Source organism: Dendropsophus ebraccatus, chromosome 7 (genome assembly GCF_027789765.1).
Source record: "Dendropsophus ebraccatus isolate aDenEbr1 chromosome 7, aDenEbr1.pat, whole genome shotgun sequence".
NCBI lineage: Eukaryota > Metazoa > Chordata > Amphibia > Anura > Hylidae > Dendropsophus > Dendropsophus ebraccatus.
This window is the reverse complement of record NC_091460.1, coordinates 121138581-121160748: the sequence shown is the minus strand read 5'-3', so window position 1 is coordinate 121160748 and position 22168 is coordinate 121138581. Positions and strand designations below refer to the sequence as shown.

Here is a 22168-nt window from a genome sequence, read left to right as displayed (position 1 = left end):
TTCTAATTAGCCTTTTTTATTTTTCTCATCAATGGGCCTGTTTGAGGGCTCTTTTTGCCTTGACCTGTAGTTTTGAATGGTACCACTTTGGTGTAGATGGGACTTTTTGATGAAAAAAATCTGCATTTAAATTTTTTTTCCAGTTATGCTGTTATCTGTACATTTTTATAACAGTTTAATAGATCAAAAATTACGCACACAACAGTATCAAATATGTTTATTTATTTATTTTATTTATGTAAAATAGGTAGAGGGGGAGATTTGGATTGCCGATTGGATTGCAAGGAAGTCAGAGAAAATGATTGGGACCCCCACAGGTAAACTGCGGGGGTCCCGATCGGTCAGTGGCAGGAGCTGCTCTTATCACTGACATTTGAGTGCCGCCATCATGTCATTTAAAGGATTAATAGTGAGATTGCTCCTCCCTGTCATTAGCTGTGAGGAACCATCTGCTTATAGCAGCCGGTCCTCATCCTCTATGAATAGGGCTCAGCTCCTGAGTTCGCTTCATAGAGCCCCGGCACAATATGGCATACTAATATGGCATAATGCAGGAAGAATCTTACTTCCATGGCATACGTCACCTGTCGGGAAGGGGTTACAGAGTCTATTTCAAGGCTTGAGGCACACAAATGATTTCAGGATGATACGGTCAGCCGTCCACTTCCATTATTGGCTGCACATCGCCTATTACACAAGGACATGTGTGGCCAATGAGCTACGGTTTTTAGCGGAATAAAATAACACAATCAACTGATAAATGAGTGCCAATTTTTTTGGCTTATCGCTTGCCCAATTACACAAGACGATATCTACCTATTTATCTGATAATCGCCCCTTGTAATTGGGCCGTTAGCTACCTAATAGGGCCAATAGAAACTTTGTGGTGTCTGCATATTTTCTAGCCTGTGTAAGAAACACATAGATACCTAGAGATCTACAGTATGTGGTAGAAAAAGCATATCATCATTGCCTCAATCGAGCTGATACTATGTAATGGCCCCAGGGTATTATTTACAGCGAGAAGCAGGAAGAAAGACAGGTAAGAGACAATCACATGGAAATTAATAATAGAACACATGGGACACTGTAGTTTTGTTTGGGGTTAAAATCAATAACATAAGAAGGATTTATCTATGATGATTATGGCTCGTAATTTCCTCTCTCTGTGATCTGTATTGTTACGCTGTTTGGCTACAAATAGGCTTCAGAACAATTTGAAACCATATTTTATTCAATAATTATTTGACTATTTGATAACAGCTTCTCATATTACAAAATTTATATTTATCCACTTAACACTATTGTGAATAATTGCTTCCTTCATTTACAGCTTTGTGATAACAGCTGTCCCCGTTTATTTACATCTTTAATTAAACAAGAGAAAAACACTTTCTGGTCATTTAACACATAAACATGTAGAAACAAAATCTGTATGATAGTTCTAAATTTTAAGCTATGGGGAATGAATAAAAAATTATTTCGCACATTTACACGTTTTAAGTATTGTACAGTCAAAATGATGAAATGGGGTTAACTGGCTAGTTGAATAGACAAATAAATTCAAACAAGCTACATACAGTATATAATAATATACTAATAATATAATACCAATCTGGTTAGCCGAGTATAATGGCCCTATTATTTAGGGCAATTAAAAGCCAAATAGACCTGTGTAAGAGAGCCATCGATAAGCCAATACTTGTTTACAGCTGATTGCATTAAAGGAGTCCAGTGAAAGTTTTATTAAAGTATTGTATATCCCCAACAAGTTATACAAATCACCAATAAACACTTATCACTCGAAATGCACATAAAGTGCTTTTTTCCCTACTACTGCCTTCACTACCTGGATAAAATGGTCATGACCCGACTCCCAGAGCTGTGTGGGCTGTGGCTGCTGGAGAGAATGATGGCAGGGGGATGCTCAGTGTTGGCTTTGTCCCCCTTCTGGTCTTGCTGCCGCAGCTCTCACCCAGCTTGGGGACACCTCCCCTAGCATGCCCACTCCCCACATCAGGGACAACTCCCCATGCTCTTCCCCGGCTCTGGGACACCCTGACGTGGTCATTCCCCACCCTGCTCGACAGGACCTGCAGCATCGGCAGCTGGGGAAAGACAGTGCTGGACACCTGCAAGTTTGGATTTAATGCCACCCAGGGGACATCAGAGAAGATCTCGCTGGGCAGGGTGGGGAGTGAGCACACCAGGGTAGGTGTCCCAGAGCTTGGGCAGAAGTCCCAGCGTGAAGAAGTAGGGAGCGGGCAAGCCAATGGAGGTGTCCCTGAGCCAGAGGAGAGCAGGGAGAGTCCCAGCAGGGAGATGTCCCTAGGATGGGGAGCAGGCACGCTCAGGGAGGTGTCCCTGAGCTGGGGGTGAGCTGTGGCAGGGAGACTAGGAGGGGGTCAGAGCCGCCACTGAGCATCCCCTTGCAATTATACTCTCCAGCAGCCACACCCAGCAGCTCTAGGAATCCGTCAATAGAATTTGTGTCCATCAATAGAATGGACGTCCACCTTTTCTTGATAATATCCCATAGTACATTAATTTGTAAAGTTCAGTAGAATGTTTTGCCTGCTGGTAAAATACATGGAGGATTTTGCAATTTGCTAATTTATTGATGGCTGGTGATGCCGATTCAATTTTCAGCATACAATGCTTTTTTATTTTTACACTCTGTATGGCATGTCAGATTTATAGTATTTAGAAATTACTTTAACCTAAACATTGGGACATTTGCTGCACAGTGGCACACCTACACTTCAACACTTCAGAAACAAAATCCGAACACTCCCCCCAATTTGTAATTTTAGAATACTTTAAAACCAAGAATTTCCAGTATTAAAAAAATTAACTCAAATACAGGGCAGGAGAATACATTTTAATCCCGGTAGTGACAGGGTAATTACTAATAAAATGTCAAAAGACAATTACAAGTTTTCAAGGCTATTGTATGATTCCTTTGGTTTTCATCAAATACTTGACAGCAAAGGACAACGCGTGCATGTTTGAAAACTTATTCTCTTCTCTTAATATCACAAAAGTCTTTTAAGAACTTTCTCTGTATAAAATGTTATTCATGTTGTTTTACAATAATAATAAGGCAATACCAGAAGTGTAAATTGCAGGTCATGGATAGGGATAAGCGAACCGTCGGACTTTTGGTCCGACAGCATCTTCGCTCAATTACTATGCCTGCAATGCCTGTGATCCCGGGTGCATAGTTGTGCTCCCGGGAATCTGCGGGCAGGATCTTCCAGGGAATTTAAGATACATTCCCTGGATTAGGCCCTGGATCAGGCCTGGGCATCAGCTGATTACTATCGATGGACAGCACAGAAGCATGTAAAATTTCCAGGGGGTTACCATGATATCACATTATGGCATAAGATCACACTAAGGGATTTTGCAGCTGTCATTGTCGATGGCCATGAAAAAGACGTCCGATATTTTCAAATGACTGCCGTCCATAACAATCATGATTATTATAGACGGCTATCAATAGCAAGTATCGGATATCTTTTTGACGGCCTTCGTCAATGACAAAGAAAAGGAAAGGGATTGTCAGACAGAAAAGAATAAAGGTAACACAATATATATACATATATAAATCCACTCCTGGTTTTGGTTGCAAAATACTATCCAAAATATTGAGCAAAAATACTGTGTGGGAACATAGCCTCATATTCCTTCTCAAGTAGGTCAAGTCACTAAATTGTATTGTTTATGTAAATATCATACTAAGCAGCTTCTGATTTTTATTTTTTTTTTATCATCAACTTGACCAAAGGCTATGTTTCCCACTTTGGGAACATATCTGGCAAACCCAGCTGTCTTGTTAAATAGATAGCAGCTAATAATGATCATGATCATTATTAGCAGCCATTCGTTTTACAAGATGGTTGCCTTCCTGAGATTTTCCTGAAGTGGGAACATAGCCTAAGGTTCGATTTAAAACATATCAGTTTTACAGCATAGGAAATGGAGTTCATCCCCCCCCCCCCAATGTTCTTTACTTTGAATTGTATGGTGTCATAAAAAAGTACAGTACTGCAGTAACGGCCGGGTGAAATCAATTATTTTTAATTAGAATGCGGGCACATTCTGGTGTGCCTGCACTCCACTTAGCCATAGCAGACAATGTAAAGTACGACCAGAGCTGTTATTTACATTGTCTGTATAGTCTATTTTGTGCAGCCGCTGTTCAATGAATAGTGGCCGCACAAAGTACTGTAGACATGTTTTCTGTGTGGCCGCATAGAATCCCAGGCGTGTATACAGTGTGTAGACACTGTGGCCGGGATTCCATAGGAGTTACTGCTGGGATTAAACAATGGCTGTTGTTGCAAACTTGCAACAATGGCCATTGTTTAATAAAAGAATACATTGTGTGAACGTGGCCTTAAAATTGCATAAAATTCTATACATTTACAGTATCAATTCTTTCGTGTTTTTCACACCTAGAACTATGATTGTGGACTGGCAAAAAGAACGTGTGCACAACTGCACTTAGCTGTACATTAAGATATATACCTGAAACCTGCCTCTTGCAGTTTGTCAGAGCCTAATTTATTGCTTTACATTGAGAAGACTACAAAGCTATGTGCTTCTCCACAGTATTCTGAGTTCGAATGCTCTTGAAAATGTTGACGCATCATGCAGGTTCCATTTGCAATACAGGTTTTTGATTGACGCACCAAAAAAAAAAAAAAAAAAGGAAATGATGTTCCATGTAAAAGCATGACTACCTCACTGTGTAGCCAGCTACATTGTTTTCTAGTAAAAAGTCATTGTGTCTTCATTGTGATCTGCAGTCTAGTATCAGAATACAATTGGATTCCTATATGCACAGCTTTCCAGCTCTTCCTTTGATGAACTTTATTTGTCTACCTTAATATATTCTATTTGGTTGTGTGAATGGCCCTTCAGTTCTGGTGGCAGCTCATTTGCAGATCTTGGTTAGCTGCCTTCTTGAATTACATCATGTTTACAACCTAATTAGAACTATAGAACAGTGAGAGATCTAAGGATGTCACTTTAAGGGTGTGATGATAATTTAAAGGGGTTATCTGGGATGTTAAAGGGAATCTAGCATTATGTTAGGCTATCTTTTGTAATATGTAAATGAGGAGATTCAATGAAAAGGATATACACCCACCTGCCTATCCTCTGGCTGCAGTATGCCTACTAATAAATAGTCAGCCAATGTTTTACAGAGATGTCACACTAGGCTGCTGTTCACTGCACAGTGCCGACTCAATATTTATCAGTAAGTGATCTGTAGAAGACAGGGGGCAGGATCAGCGCACAGTGGGCTTAAGGATAGCCTTCAGTGCACCATATGTTCTCATTTACATATTAACCCCTTCAGGACTACTCCAGAAAGTGCATTAAGAACCAGAGCCCATTTTTAAAATCTAACCAGTCTCACTTTATGCGATTATAGCTACGTGATGCTAAAACTTATCTATATGATTCAGAAAATATTTTATCGTGACATATTGTACTTTAGGTTAATAGTAAATTTTAATCCATATTCATACAATTTTCTTGTGAAAAATGCTCACATTTCATAAAGAAATGACAAAATTAACATTTTTCTAACTAATTAATTTTATGCGGTCACCTTGTTGGTTTAATCATAAAATAATTTTATTGTCAACTATGTTACACATGTAGCAATACTAAATATGTGTACTTAGGGCTGAGCCTGATCAGCCATCTTAGCTATGACAATGGAGGCCTCAGGAAGGCCTCTGGATGACCTGTCAACCACCGGTTCACCCAATGGTGAACAGAGGAAGAATTCTCCCTCTGTTCTGCCCTACAGATCGCACTGATCGTAGCACCTATAGGTTTGACTGCTGCAATGCAGTATTGGCCTGGGTCTCAGAAGTTGCAGCTGCTGCATGGTTATCACTGACAACCGGGACCCATGGTGGATGGAGCAGGCACAGCTTTTGATAGAATCATCTGATAGCATCAGCAGGTTAGGATCATTTAACCTGCTGTGGGATTCCCTAGATTTCACTGATGTATTTTTGGTCCTTTTTTTCATTTTCACATTACTCCTTATCATTCTGCTCTTTGTACAAAAACACTTCCTGGATGGGAATATGTCACTGGTAGAGGCATCACGATTGGGACATCTGAACCTGAGCACTCTGCATTTTATAACCGTCGTCTGAAGAAGTTGAATGCAGCCCTAAGGCTGCATTCACATGGAACACAGCCATGGAATACCTGTAATGGAGCCCCCCTTCCCCGCATGGGTAGCATCTCTGATATGATGCTGCGAGCGGGGGAACTTCATGAATATGTGCCACACTGTAATGTAGCTGCTTCGTTACAGCACGGCGCATATGTATACAGCTCCCCCGGTCCCAGCATCATGTATGTATGTGATGACAGGACTTTGTTACAGGCATTCCAGCCCATGTTTGGTGTGAATGTAGCCTAAGTATGCCTCTAAAACATGGACTGCATGGGCTGTATCCATGTTTTCCAGGACTCTCTAGGGCTGCATACAACTTCTCCAGCCACTGGTAATCAAATGTAGAGTGTTCGGATTCTGACTAGAGATGAGCGAATTTGCTGAAGATTGGGTTCGTATGAACCTGAACTATCGGCTTCTGATTCCCGCTGTCTGCAGCCTCGGCGAACAGGGTGGATACAGCCTTACGGACCGCCTCGAAAACTGGGATACAGACATTGGCATAGGCTGTATCCCAGTTTTCCAGGCCGTCCTTACGCTGTATCCACCCTGTTTAGGGAGGCTGCAGACAGCGGGAATCAGAAGCCGATAGTTCAGGTTCATACGAACCCGAACTTCGGCAAATTCGCTCATCTCTAGTTCTGACGTCCCGAGCATTTTCAAAGTTCACTCACTAGTTCTCTGTAGCCCAACTTGCTACCTCCCACTACTCCAAGCAGTCTGCATTCCCATCCAGCTCATTCCATTGGCAAAATAGGTGGAGCCATAGTCGCTATTTTACAAATTATTGTCTTCTAAAAATATACATTTTTAATGGTTTTGTGGTATTTCCTTGAAAGCAGTATAAAAATAAAAGCACCACCTGATCTTTGGGAGTTCTCAAAACTTGTCCAATCTGCACTAAGATTGTCCAATTCATGCTGGGGCTTGCTTTTAAAAGCCTCTTGACTGCTGTGTAAAAAATGGCACAATACATAGACCACCGCCTGTAATCATATAAAAAAATGTGCCTATAATTGCAAACACACTCTCATTCGCTCAGCAAGATAACATGTTAATTGCTCTTGAAAAATAATTTATCGCTGGTGTTGCCCAGATCTGAGTAATCTGTTTATGTCAATGCCCATGTTTTCTGAATTCATTACCAGATCTATAAATATTTATTTGCCATTAATCAAATCTAGTTTATAGAATGTGATTCGCCCCTTAAAGTTTTCATTTTAATTACAGTTTGGACTAATTAAATAGCAATAACACATTTGCATGACATTTTACAGCTATTGGTTTACCTTAACGTATATTCTCGTCTAAATATCGACATTTCAGCTATTTACTTTGGATTTTTCATTACTGAATGATGTATTTATTTACATATCTACCCCCTTGTCATGCACAGTAGCCGCAGAGCTAAGCTGCTTTTTCTGTGCATTGAAAATTAAAGGAGTTTTCCAGGAGAAACAGAATGATGCCTTAGGGCCGTTCACACTACAGAATCCTGCCTCTATCAGCTTTAATGGGAGGGCTAGCACGCCTCATCTCTCCGAGCCTCTATGCTCCAAGAATTGACAGGGTTCAGCAGCGATTCCATAGTGTGAACCAGCTCTAACTTCTGCACTGGGAAAGAATCAAAGTACAGTAATATTGTGCACACTATCCCGGATAAGAAAAACATAGCTACTTTTTTTTCCAGAAACAGCACCACTCTTGTTCTCAGTTTGTGTGTCATATTGCTGCTCAGTTCGATGGAAGGGAATAGAAAAGAGTTGTAATATCACAGATAACCCTGTCAGTTCACACAATGTAGTGTGCGGCTCTGGCCGCATGCTCCATTGTGTGCAGTGGGGAATTCAGGTGCGGGCGCTCATGGATGCGCCAGCATCCAAATTCAGCGGCAGTAAAGATCATCCTGGCCGGTACTGCAGTACCGGCCAGGATGATCTTTTCTGACACCATTCGTTCCGTGATCCAGCCGGGTCATGGAACAGCCGTTGTCTCATGCCATGTTAACATGGCTTTAATCTGGAGGTTTGGGTCTCCATGGCTATGAACAAGCCCTGAGACCATAATCCATTCCATCCCCATTGGATCTATTGGGGGTCATGCACATTACGGACTCATGGGGTGTTCATTGCCATGAAGAACAGAACTTCCAGGGTAAAAAAGTCAGAGGGCCATTTACCCAGGTACATTTTAGGAACAAGCGCAGAACCCTCCCCCAACCCTTAAAGAGTTGTATGCACGAATATTAGACTTGCGTAATATAAAGCATTTAACCGCATTGCTAAACAATCAGCTGGAACTCTTTGACATTGTTTGGACTCCTTGGAATGGAAACTGGATCCAAAGGGAAACACATGGATCTTTATGATAGGTTGCCTACTGTATCCCTACAGTTAAGGCTCTTCCCCTTTCCTCCCCTATCCTCTCTTTTTGTGTCTTTTCCTGTCTCCTTCCCACTTTTTGTTTTCACATATTTGAAAGTTAAGATTTACACTATATTTGACAATCGGTTATTCTGTACTGTTTTGTGAATTTTTATTGGTTCAATTCTTTATCACTGTTTACACTGTTTATATTGCTGTTTATGACCATTTTTTTTAATAAACATACAGTTATAAAAAAGAACAACTGCAGCACATCAATGGCATTCCAGCTAATTTATTCCCAGTGCCTGGTGTAGCATGACGTGTTAGTATAAACCTGATTATTATGTTGGTATTACAGGTCAGCCCATTAGGGTGAATAGGGCTCACTGGCAATACCAGACATAACCTAAATACAAATAAACAAACCTATAATTGTTGCCCTTACTGAAAACTACAAATGACCCTCTTGTCCTCCATACCAAAAGACTTCCTGTGTCTGTCACTTTTGCCAAGTTAGTTAAATGAGATGTCCGAAGCCCGACATTTCTTTTTTTCCAAAAGATTCGGAGAAGAGGTGGCTGAACCTAACTACATGCACATACACCATGTCAGACGCAGGACATCTCCTTTAAGAATGTCAGATATTTCAGACAGTCTTTTTTTCCCCTTGAAATCAAGACTGTGATCAAGAAAAGGTAAAAAAAAAAAAAAATCAAAGGAGAACTTTTTTTTAGCCTAACATCTAAATGTAATAGTTGAAGTGCCAAGTGCTCTTATACAGATTTAACTAAAAAAATTTCAATGTGTATAGAACAAACTAATTTACTTTTTTGTTGTCTCTGAAATAGAGCCCTATTGATAAAACCTTTATTTCATGGAAAATGCCACATTGATCTAATATCGGCAAGCAGAAGCTTGATTCCACTCCATTGACTGGCCTCAGCGGTCTTCATTAAGCAGTGACTTTTTAAAATCCTTTTCATCCACACATAGTCAATAACCTATTAATGTGTGTGGGAAGAAATGAAAGGAGAAGTAATTGTGTAAGGAAATAAGAAAAATAAACAAGGAGCCGCAGCTGAGGGCTGAACAGTGATAAATACCCTTTACAATGAGATCTTGTCACGCTGATATTTCGCTCATGAAGAGTTTTTACAGGTTGACTTGTAAATGTAAATCACGGTAAGACTTCATCTTCTGTCAAAGAAGCACCTGTGGACGAATAGCTGGTATCGAGTGAGCTTTTATTTATTCAATAAATCTATTCAAATGGCTTAAAACAACTACTATCTCTCTCTCTCTCTCTCTCTCTCTCTATCTCTCTCTCTCTATCTATCTATCTATCTATCTATCCTTAATGGGGGATTTTTGTCTCTCTACTATCGGAGACGTTAACCTTGTTCTGTACTATATATCCCATTCATTAGTGACCCTACTTCTCCACCTCTGACTCTTTACTAGGATAATCAGCACAAGTAGAAAGCATATAGTGGCACTCACCAGATCCTTTTAAAATGATGCTTTATTTCAGGGCAGATACAGAGCAATAAACAAGTGCATTCCACAGGAGAGGAGCGACGATCGTTTTGCGCTACTGTGCTTCGACTGGCTCACTGTGAGGCAGTCGAAGCGCAGTAGCGCGAAACGATTGTCACTCCTCTCCCGTGGAATGCACTTGTTTGTTGCTCTGTATCTGCCCTGAAATAAAGCATCATTTTAAAAGGATCCGGTGAGTGCCACTATATGCTTTCTACTTTTGCTGATTTACATTACTATTCAGTAGAGCACCACCGTTACAGTGACTGTTATCCGTACCCAGATTGGGTCAATCGAGCCATATATATTTAGGTCTGAGTGCCCACTACATCGCTCTTAGCATGTCTTTACTAGGATAAGCCTAATGTTTTCAAGGCTGTCTTTCAAGGCTAACTATCTAGGTCACATTTCAGGCCAATAAGGGATAGGGATTCTCCTTAAACTCCCATACAGGACATAACTACAGCCTTCCCTGGGTTCAAACACACCATCAGTCGAGTCTGCTTGCTCGGCATTTGAATACCGCTAGCTGACAAACTTGGATGCAGCCCTAGGGAGAGCCATCGGTATTTAAATGCCAAGCAAGAGGACTTGAGCATGCTCGAGTTGTACTCATCTCTAATGATTAGCCATACAGACCTGACTTTTTGACAAAACCCCAGCCAGTAGTGATGAGCGAAAACTGTTCAATCAAATAGATATTCGATCGAATAGTAAGGTATTCTATAGTATCGAATATTATCGAATAGTACGCCGAATATTCGATAAATATTCTATAAGCGTTCAAATCCCCTTTCCCTGAGGTGTCATTGTGGACTTGGTGAACCTCCAAGTGCTCGAATAGAAGTTTTTCAACAATCGAATACTTGTTCCCATAGACTTTAATGGGATTGAATATTCGATCGAATAGTCGAATATCAGGGAGATATTTGTACGAATATTGAATATTCGAATATTTTACTATTCGCTCATTACTACCAGCCAGCAACCCCAGAGGTAGCAAATACAAGGTTTACAGTCTATACTGCTTAAGGAGTGGCCCGCACAGAACACTATAAGCTACTTTTTTCACTAGCCAGACCTTCCTAGCCTCAGAATAATAGTATTCACTTGACTAGCACACCATTTTCTCTGTAACTGAATAGCTTCTTCTCAGAGACTTGCTCTTCACGCCATAGGTCAACTTTCTATGCAACCTCACACAGGCCTGCCCCACTATTCTGGCCTCAGCTTAACCCCGCCACCTCTCCTGCAGCAGGAAAAGCTTGTACTCCTATGCAGCATGTTGGTGCAGTGTATGGCTATGTTAGCACTATATGAACAGGTCATCATTTAACAGCAAAAGATGTCCGTCTATTGATAATGCTGGCCTCAAATAATGATAATAATTATTATTTGCATCCATCAATACAAATAGGCTTCTGTCTTTCCCACTAAAATCATGTAGTGGAAACATGGCCCATCACTGTAGCCTCACAGATCCTTTTTATAAGAAATAAGCTTTTACAGAGCCTATGCCACCTCCTGTTATCTACTACACCAAGTCCAATGAATTGAACATTATTAAAGCAAATGTACCACCAGATATATTGTTTTAGTTTTCTTACATTAACAGACCGGAGCCAGCTCGGGGATATCGAGGACGTGGTCCTTTTTTTGAACCGCTGTCCGATTCCTTCATACGGTGCTGGTCTATTCCTGAGCACCGGCCCACCCGGAGCACTGGAACAGGCCCGCCGGTCTGCAGTGTGACGAAACCCCCTCACCTCTGTGATGCGGCTCCATTAGAATCAATGCATCTGCCTCACAGAGGGGAGATCGTCACATTTGGGGCCGGCGGGCTTGCCCCCAGTGCTTCTGGGTAGGCCAGTGCTTGGAAATAGACCAGCACTGTGCGCAGTTCGAAAAAAGGACTGCGCCTTTGGCATGCTGGCCCCGGTCTGTATATGTAAAAAAACAAAGCGATTTATCTGGTGGTACATTAATCGGGTAATAGGCTATGTTCACACAATGTCTTTTCATCTCCGTTTGAAATTACGTCCGTCATTTTGAGTCTAAAAAAACGGACGTTATTTAACAGCCTGACCTCCCCTTAGTGCACTGACGGGTGTTTGTACATTATACTAGTGTTAGGGTTACTAATTGGACTTTGGATGCGGCTTAATTTAAAAGTCCATTGAATTTAATAGTAAAAACGGAGACAGAAAGGTGACAAAAGGAAAACTGTGTGTGAACTACAAATAAAAAATGTCCGCTGTTTGCAAAAGACGTCCGAAAATAATGATCATGTTCATTATTTTGACGCCCGCGGCAAAAACGTCCGTTATTCAATACATTGTGTGCATTGGACGTCCGTCTTCCCATTGACTTCAATGCATTGCCATTGCTGTCAGTTAAATCTCAGCAAAAACGGACGTTATTTTAATATGAAAATCAGACGCCTTTTAAATATTTTTGACGTTGTGTGAACATAGCCTTATATTGCTTTTTAATGGTTAGTTAGTGAGTTCCTCTTTTGTCTATATAGCTGACAAGATGTACAAAGCAGTCGTACATCAGGTCATACATAAAATAGAGGGTTATTTTACTGCACCATAATAGGTGTAATAACTTTGATTTAGCTCTAAGACTATAGAGATACACAGCTGTAACCACCGGATATATGTCAGATATGGATTGTTTCTATTGCACATTGCACTTTTTATGAAATCATATTGCAAACTGTATTGAAGCATGTGATACATTGGCACAGTACTATAAAAGATTAAAGGACAAGTGCCATGAAAAACTTTTTCCCTGTAATTGAAGCACATTACAAAGTTATATAACTCTGTAATGTGCTACAATCATCTATCTGCCTCCCTTCCCTGTCTTTCCCCCCCTCCACCCCCCACCAGGAAGTTTCCTAACTCACACAGACCTAATTACTGTCGTCACAGTCACCAGGCAGCTCCTTCTTGTGAGGATGAGTCATCAGCAGGAGGGCTGGTCTAGGTCCTGTTACACCAGCCTCCCCCTCCTTGTCAGGTGACTCAGCTTGCTCATGACTCATTCACCCACTGAGTCCATGGCAGCAGGAGAGAGGGTATGAGGTGGGGGGGGGGGCTGCCTATGTGCCGGAGTCAGTCGGAGGGAAGATAAGCATGACATGTGACAAGTGATGGCTTGCAGTTGTTCAGCCAATGGGAGCTGAGCAAGCTGAGTCACCTGACAAGGCAGGGGAGGGGGGAGGCTAGCGTAAGAGGAGAAAGAGCTGAGAGAAGATCTTGGTGACAGTGACGACAGTCATTAGGTCTGTGTGAGTTAGGACACTTCCTGGTGGTGGGTGGAGGGGGGGGGGAAGACAGGGAAGGGAGGCAGACAGATGATTGAAGCACATTACAAAGTTATATAACTTTGTAATGTGCTTCAATTACTGGGAAAAAAGTTTTTCATGGCACTTGTCCTTTAATTTATTTGCACAGTATGACATTTTGTATCAATTTGTAAAGCTACAGATCTTTTTTTTTTTTTTTTTCTTTTCTCTTTTTGTCCCCGAAATCTGGCATCACATATGACCTATGATCTTTTTTGGGTCACAAGAACAAAAAAAAAAATAAAAAATGAAAGCATGTATTACTAGCAGGTAACATACAACGAGAACAGAAACTCAGCCATTGATGGTAGAAACCCAATATGAAGAGTAGATATGAGGGCACAAATGACCAATGTAGATGGCAGTCAGGAGTTCAAGTATATGGATAATGAACGGAAACAAATGTCAAAAAGTGACCATAACTAGCTTTCCTTCAATCTTTCCCTGGATCATTTCACAGTGCTTGATGGCCCTCACATACAGTAGATGCATGCATTTGACTAAAAATGGTAACAGATGACTTGTGGCTGTGTAAAGAACAGTCTTTAACCACTGTCTAGCCTCCCCTGGACCAGAAGTCACAGTGGCACACAATATCAAATCTATCCCTTTACCTGATGGTCTAATGTCTTAGAACAACTTGCCATTTATTTTATTGTAGGCATGAGAACCCACCCATGATGCAGTTGCATGCCACGATCTCACCAATTTTAGTCACTAGACGAGTAAACTTTTCAAAGTTTGCTTCAGCAGGTTCACCGACGTTGACGTAAAGGCGTTTAGCTGTTTTAGTGCGCTTCACAAAGTTTGCTCATCTATATTTACCTCCCCCCATGTCCTTCTTCTCCATTTTCCAGTGTCCCCTGCAGCCCCCAAAATCCCAATCACTGATTGAGAATGTAAAGAGCTGCAGCCAGTGATTGACTGAGCATGTTTTCATTCCTGTCTCTAAAGTGACAGCCCCCTCAGCCAATCACTGGATGTCCCGTCTCAGTCAGTCAGTGATTGGCTGAGCAGGCTGTCCCTCTCATCTTGGGAGTGACAGTTGATTGGAGGTGGATGAAGACACCAGAGACCCGGAGAAGGACACCAGAGAGGACAGGTGAACAAACATTTTTTTTTTCCAGATGTGCGGATGCCATCTTCATCTCTACCAGTCACAAAGCAGGCTTCTCATGTTATTATTTGTTAACTACCTCAAGCCGCATGACATCCAAAGGTGAACTTTCATGACGTCATGTAACCAAACCACATATACTGTATACCACATAAATATCATACTGTAGTGAAGACTACACTTTTCAGAATGTGAATACGGACAACCATTCAAGGGGAACTCCGGATAAGAAAAACTTGTTTTCTATTAAAATTACATTAAAAGTTATATAGATGTCTGTATACAATGTATTACTATATCTGTGTGGCTCTGCCACAATGGTAGCTGATAGAAATCCAGGAAGTGAAAAAAAATGGCCCCTGTGCCAATTCACATTGTCTTCTGCTCCTTCTTCTATCCCACCTTAGAAGACAAATCTTCCATGCCTCTGTCTCACATTGTGTGTGTTTGCTGAGGACAGGCTGATGATGCAGATAGGGGGCAGGGCATGATGTCACAGGAGGCTTGGCTGGATCCCCCAATCCCCTGAGTGATCCACCATTTCTGAATGGCCAGAAGCAGGTGCATCACTGATTGTGATGGGTGGGGAACTGTGATGATCAGCTGAGGGAAAGCATTGTATTCTAGAAACTGCTCAACCAGGAAGGACACAAACACAATACAGAACAACCCCCCCTCCCAAAGAAATGGATTTTTGGTAGTTTAGAAACTGGGATAGATAGGTAAGTAATGCTATATGCTATATCTGGAGTTCCCCTTTAAAGAATACTGGAAGATTCAGTGCAGCAGAATTATAAATACAGCTCCTGATTGTAATACTAGCTATAAGTCAGGATTAGTAGAAAGCAAGTGATGAAATTTATAAAGTAAAAAAAAATAACATAAAAAGTAAAAAAGCTGAGCGTACATTTTAAGTTTTTAATACAGCTTATAGTAATTTCTAAGATGTGATTTTATTTAATCCTTTCGCATAGTTAATGCTGGTTTAAAAGAGTTATTTTAAGGCTATATTTTTGGTGACATACAAAATACTTTTCTATTAATCTTCATTTAATTTTTAAACTGTTGTCTATTGAAAGCATTCTTACCAGCACTGTGGCCACTCGCAGCACTACTCCTCGCATGTTGTTTTCTAACTTCCTATCTGTCAAAGAACCATTCAGTCCACTCACAGGATTCCATGAACCAAGCTGCGAAAGAATAAAAAAAACAACTGTCAGGATCAAAGCTTATTGATTCAGTAATACAAGGAAATGACATTAATAAATTATTATACACAACACATTAAGCGCCAGTGAATTGAGGCATTCATGTAAAAATGTTCCAACAGTGAATATCAAACCTTTAAATAGTGAGACCATTACAGCAAAATAAATATTCTCTGAAACTGTGATGACACAATGACAATTCATAAAGCTTAACAATAGGCTGGAAAAGCTTTATCTGTGTTATCCAGGAACAGAGCCATGGGTCAGAAGCAGCAGGCCAGAGGACGAGAAGGCGGTGTACTTAGGAATAGAGTCATGGGTCACAACCAGGTGTAGAACTGGTACCAGATGGATATTTCCAAGGACGAAACAAAAGTGATATCTCGCTGTCAGATTCAAGACCTGGGTTAAGATTACTGTGCAACATTTACCTGATGCATTTAAAGAAGAAATCCGAATGTTGTTAGAATCTGGCAGGGGGGAATTTGATTAGGAGTATGAACTTACCTCTTCCCGTGCCCGGGATCTCTGACATGTCATGACCCGGTGATGGACTGGCCGCTCAGCAAGTCAGTGACTGGTGAGAGATGCTGCCCCAGTCACTGATTGGTGGAGGGCCAGTCCATCAGCCAGGACAGGCCTTTTCCCCCGAGCTCCGAGTTGCGAGGGGTCCTGGGACTGGTCCTGCCGCTCACCGTGGGTACGAGGAGAGGTAATTTCCTACTCCTGAACAAGTTCCCCCATGCCCCTGCCAGCTGCCAGATTTTAAACACGGACATACTTCTCCTTTAATGCCTATGGCAACTAAGCGTTTCATCAAGTCGCCTGACCCAGATGCTAAGAGCTCACTGTGTCACCTGCATAGTTTATTTTATTCACAATAAGTTATATTTTGCATTTTTTTTTTGTATGTACAGTATTTTGTCCAAACCTGAACATGTGGCAATTGATTTGATTGGCTGCAGAAGTTGGATGCAGCCCTAAGACTGCATGGAAAACATGAATATAGCCATAGGCCATAGGCTGTATCCTTGTTTTTCCAGGACTCCCTAGAGCTGTAACCAATTTCTGCGGCTACCGGTTAAGCTGTATTATATACCCCTTCTAGGGTCACTGAAAGGCCAGAACCCCTTATAATGGTGGAAGCTTCATGGTACATAAGAAATGTTCCCTCCCAATAATCTGACCATTTGTAACAAATAACATAACACGGTCATAAACATTGCTTAGACTAGCTATCAAATCTTTCAATAAAGTAATCCTCAGTTAATAACCATTCATCATATGACTCTAACATATTAAAGAACACATTTCAGCAATATCACATGATTTAGCAAATTTGTAAAAGCGCTTTTTCATAAAGTTATAAATACCACCGAAGATGAGGGGTTAATTTCATGCAGGTGCACATTTCCCTAAAAACACTATAAACACACTTTTACTGTATAAACATAGGCATATTTCCATATTATATAGATAGCTTTCTGTCAGGTTTATTCTCTATACACCACTTTAATTCTAATCTGTTCCAATTTTTTCCTTTGACAATTTGATGTACAATACGTACAATGTGGCAAAACCTGAGACTGTCCTAATTGTTGTAAATAATATATCTGAAGGATAATTCATGCCTTAAATGTACCAATTGGCTCACTGAAACTTCCAGAAACTGCACCATTCTTGTCTTCAGGTTAGATGTGGTTTTGCAGCTTGGTTCCATTAAAGGGGAAGATGAATTGTAATACCACACACAACTGGTTATTTTAGTAAATTTATTGCAGTTTTAGGCTATGTTCACACTACGTAAAAGTACGGCCGTTGTTGCCATCCGCAACAACGACTTTACTTTGTGAGGTGTTTAACATAGCCTAGAGGGGCGTGGTTTGCGCGCTGAGCCGGATGGCCGCATAGTCAGTGAGCTCCGTCCTGCAGCGACGAGATTTGAGCCGGTACTGAAGCAAATAGCCAACCAAGCATATCCCCGGAACCGGAGAGGCTCGGTGATTGCAGCGGGATGCAGAAAGAGACAAAGGGAGATCCGGTAACTCTCAGAATGACGGATTTCTTCCCGCCGGCGGCTTCACAAGATGGCGCCGCCGCCATCTTAGGCAAGCACACAGAACACAGCAAGCCTGCGTTGCCTCGCTCATATGCAGCGGCTGCCTCTACAAACCTGCCCTTATCAAACAGGTATGAACGCTTGTCCCATCTACAATCTGACAGCGGGGATGATCAGACAGTTATGGGTCACTCCTCAGATAAAGACAGCGTTTCTGCATGCTATGGCCACAGAGAGGAGGATGAATCTGCTTCCCTCCCTCCTTCCCCAGAGAGTGGTAATCAAGCTCACACTGCCCCTCAACATCCAGGGGTAGCATCTGCAGTATCACCTTCCACAGGGTTGGACCCGTCTGTATACCTGGCAGGTTTCCCTGATGACGATTCACCAGCTACCAATTCCGGTATGAGACGCATGATGTCTACCCTGTTGGACCTGCACAACAGTTACCAGTCATCGATTTCCCCTATTAAAGCTGCAGTCACAGCCATGGAAGCCACACTAGACCGCCATGACAATAAGCTAAAAAACCTAGTGGGCTCCCATAACAAGCTTATAGACTCGCACTATGAACTTGCAGATGAAGTGACATACCTGAGGGGCAAGCTAATTGACCTAGAAGACAGATCCCGCCGGAACAATGTGAAATTTCGGGGAATACCGGAGTCTGTCATGCCCAATGAACTGATGCATTTTCTCCAGCGTTTTATTAAAGATGTGCTCCCTGACTGCCCGAATAGGGAGCTGGTCATAGACCGGGCACACAGGGTCCCACGACCCAAACACTTGCCTCCAGATACCTCCAGAGACACTCTGGCACGCTTTCACTTCTTCCATGTGAAAGAAGCGTTCATGTCTGCCACCAGAAATAAAAACTCTGTCCCGGATAAATACAAACAGATTGCAGTATATGCAGACTTCTCCTCTGCTACTCTCCAATGGCGCCGCTCTTTGGGCCCAGCTACCCGTACTCTCAGAGAGGAGAAACTGTTGTACAAATGGGGCTTTCCGAATAAGCTCCTGATCAGCAGGGATGGCAAAACTTTCATAGTCCATAACCTGGACGAAGCTCAACGTCTACTGGAATCGTGGGACCTGTCCATTTCTTCTGCTCCCTCACCTGACCGCCAGCAGCGTTCTTCCAACAAAAGACGTGACCGTCGCTCTCCACCTTCCGACCAGCTAGACCGCTCCAAAGCTCCATGAACAGGACTACCGAACCCGAGTTCCTTGGACAATCCTTGTGGTACATCCTAACCAGACTTTGGTGCCCCAGAACCCTTTCTTTCTTTTCTCTCCTTCCACCCGTACCCACTCGGGAAATCTCCGGGTGATGCACTCTGTTTGTCTCGGTTCCATACTTGTTTTGTGGTTTTTTGTTTGTTGTTTTGTTGCAGGCAACCCTACTCTAACCCTCTTCCTCCTAAGTGTGCCAGGTGGTTCCAGTGGTCCTTGGAGTTGGGCCTCTCTACATTGTTCATCAGCACCTGTTTTCCTCCTTTTAACTGTAAGTCTCCATTATGGTACTTAGAGTTGTCTCATACAATGTGAGAGGCCTTAACTCCCCCCAATGCCGCTCTTTCCTGTGGGCAGAAGCAAAAAAGATGGATGCTGACATCTTGTGCTTGGCTGAAACCCATTTAATGAGTAAGGACACGCATAGACTCCACCATCCATCCTATCCAACAATAATTCATGCTTCCTTTAAATCCAAGGCCCGAGGTGTAGCCATAGCTATTCGTAATTCTGTTTCCTTTTCATTGGTAGAAAGTATTATAGATCCCAATGGGAGATACATTATTCTGTTATGTAACATTAATAATGCTCTGTATACTTTGGTGGCTTTATACGCTCCCCAGCATGGCCAAGTTGGCTTTCTCCGTAAGGTACTCAGACTGGTTGCCAAATGCAAACAAGGCAGAGTATTAATTAGCGGGGATTTCAACATTGTTCCTGATTTGAAAATGGACGTATCCCAAAACTACTCTCGCACCAAACCCTCTCTGGATAGAATGCTGTGGCAAAGTGACCTAATTGATGTCTGGCGTGCCCACCACAGCACGGAAATAGACTACACGTATTATTCGCCTTTCCACAACAGCTATTCCAGACTGGACCTCATGCTAACAGATGCCTCCACTTTACTATCTGTTACGTCCTCAGCTATCCTAACCAAATCCTGGTCTGACCACTGCCCGATTATGTGTACAATTCAGGAAACAAACGTCCCCAATAGAACATATCTATGGCGTTGTAATGCATACCTCTTGTCACAGCCGCAATACAAGTCTGAAATAGAGAAGGCTTTGAAAGACTACTTTACTCACAACACGACTGAACAAGTCTCTGCAGCAACAATTTGGAACGCCCATAAGGCGGTGATAAGAGGTATCATGGTGCAACTAGGTAGTAGGGCCAAGCGAGAGAGAGAAAAGTTGGTGTCCTCTTTGATGCTAGATATCAAAAAAGTAGAACAACTGCACAAACGCAACCAGTCTGCATACCTGACAGATAATCTTCGCTCCCTGAGAGTGCGCCTTAAAGACGCCCTCCTGTTAGATTTTGAGTTCAAACTGCGGAAAACTAAAGCGATATACTATACCCTTGGCGACAAGGCCGGGAACCTATTGGCACAGAAGCTCAAAACGCAGCATCAAAAATCTCAGATCCCGTTCCTCTTTGACCCCCACACCAAAGGGAAATACATAGACCCTACTTCTATAGCTGCATGTTTCCAAAAATTTTATGGAGATCTGTATAATTTGAAAGACGACCCTGACACTCCCCAGCCTTCACCCGAAAAAATCAACGACTTCCTGAACAAAATTAATCTTCCGACTCTTAGCCCGGCCCAACTTGACTCCCTTAATGCCCCCTTCTCGGTAGCGGAAATAGAAAAAGTTATTAAGTCCCTCCCTCCTAACAAATCCCCTGGTCCGGACGGACTGACTAACCTGTATTATAGGTCATTTACCCCCATTATTTCTCCTCACTTACTGGAATTTTTTAACTTAGCCAGATCACAGGGCACGCTCCCGATGGAAAACCAGGCGGCCACAATAGTCACTCTTCCCAAACCAGAAAAACCCCCTGACTCGCCTAAAAACTTTCGCCCCATTTCTTTATTAAATTCAGATCTAAAAATTTACGCCAGAGTTTTGGCTGACAGATTAGCCCTAGTCATGCCCTCAATTATTCACATGGACCAAACTGGTTTTATAAGGAACAGACAGGCCTATGATAATACCCGACGAGTCGTCAACATTGTGCACCACATCCATTCACGCGGGTTCCCCGCGGTTCTAGCATCTCTGGACGCCGAGAAGGCATTTGATCGGATTTCCTGGATCTATGCCTTCTCGGTGCTCCAGAGGTTTGGGATTGAAGCGGAGATGCTGCGATGCATTCAAGCGTTGTACTCTGCCCCCACGGCCCAAGTTTTTACTAATGGCACATTATCCCCTCCCTTTAGTATTACCAACGGTACAAGACAAGGCTGCCCGTTATCCCCATTAATTTTTGTTATCTCTCTTGAACCGTTAGCTCAGCTCCTTCGCACAGACCCTAGAATACAAGGAATCACGATTGGCCAAACCTCCCATGTCCTCTCGTTATACGCAGATGACATTATACTTACCCTCTCGTCCCCACACTCTTCCCTACCCGCCGCCTTAACTCTTCTCTCAGAGTTTAGCGAGATTTCCTATTATAAGTTGAACATATCAAAAACGGAAGTCCTTCCCATCCACGTCCCCACTACCCAATTATCAAATATGAAAAAATCCTTTCCCTTTGCCTGGCAACCGGTTGCCATTAAATACTTAGGCACTTTCATTACAGCTTCACCTGCCCTGTTATACCAACATAACTACATCCCCCTTTTAGAGTCCCTCCAAAAACAAGCTGACTCAATGACCAAACATGAAACTGCTTGGACGGGTCGCATAGCTGCCTTTAAGATGCTTCTGCTGCCAAAGCTTCTCTACCTCTTTAGGACGCTTCCGATTCTCCTTCCACAATCTTACTTTAAAGCTATAAGGAAGCTTATTTCAAGATTCATCTGGGCGGGGAAGCCTCCGCGTATTGCGTACGCGATTGCTTCTCGGCCGATAGACCGGGGAGGACTGGGGGTGCCGGACCCCTATGTTTATTATGCTGCTACCCTAATGTCTCAACTGCGAGAATGGTGGAAGGGACACACAGAAAAAAATTGGCTAGCAATTGAATCCACCTTTGCGGGAGGCAACCTACAGGCCTTACTATACGCCTCTGTCTGGGCATCCCCTTCCCTAGATACATTCTCCCCACCAATG

General features: G+C 42.4%; 1 protein-coding gene across 1 annotated transcript in view; it reads right to left on the bottom strand.

The window, feature by feature from the left end:
• The window catches only part of GRID2 (glutamate ionotropic receptor delta type subunit 2), a 797500-nt gene that overhangs the window by 198434 nt on the left and 576898 nt on the right, over nucleotides 1–22168 (bottom strand). Inside the window, exon 9 of the mRNA XM_069976784.1 lies at nucleotides 15677–15778. Coding sequence (XP_069832885.1) covers nucleotides 15677–15778 — 102 coding nt within the window. The remainder of the gene's footprint in view (nucleotides 1–15676; nucleotides 15779–22168) is intronic.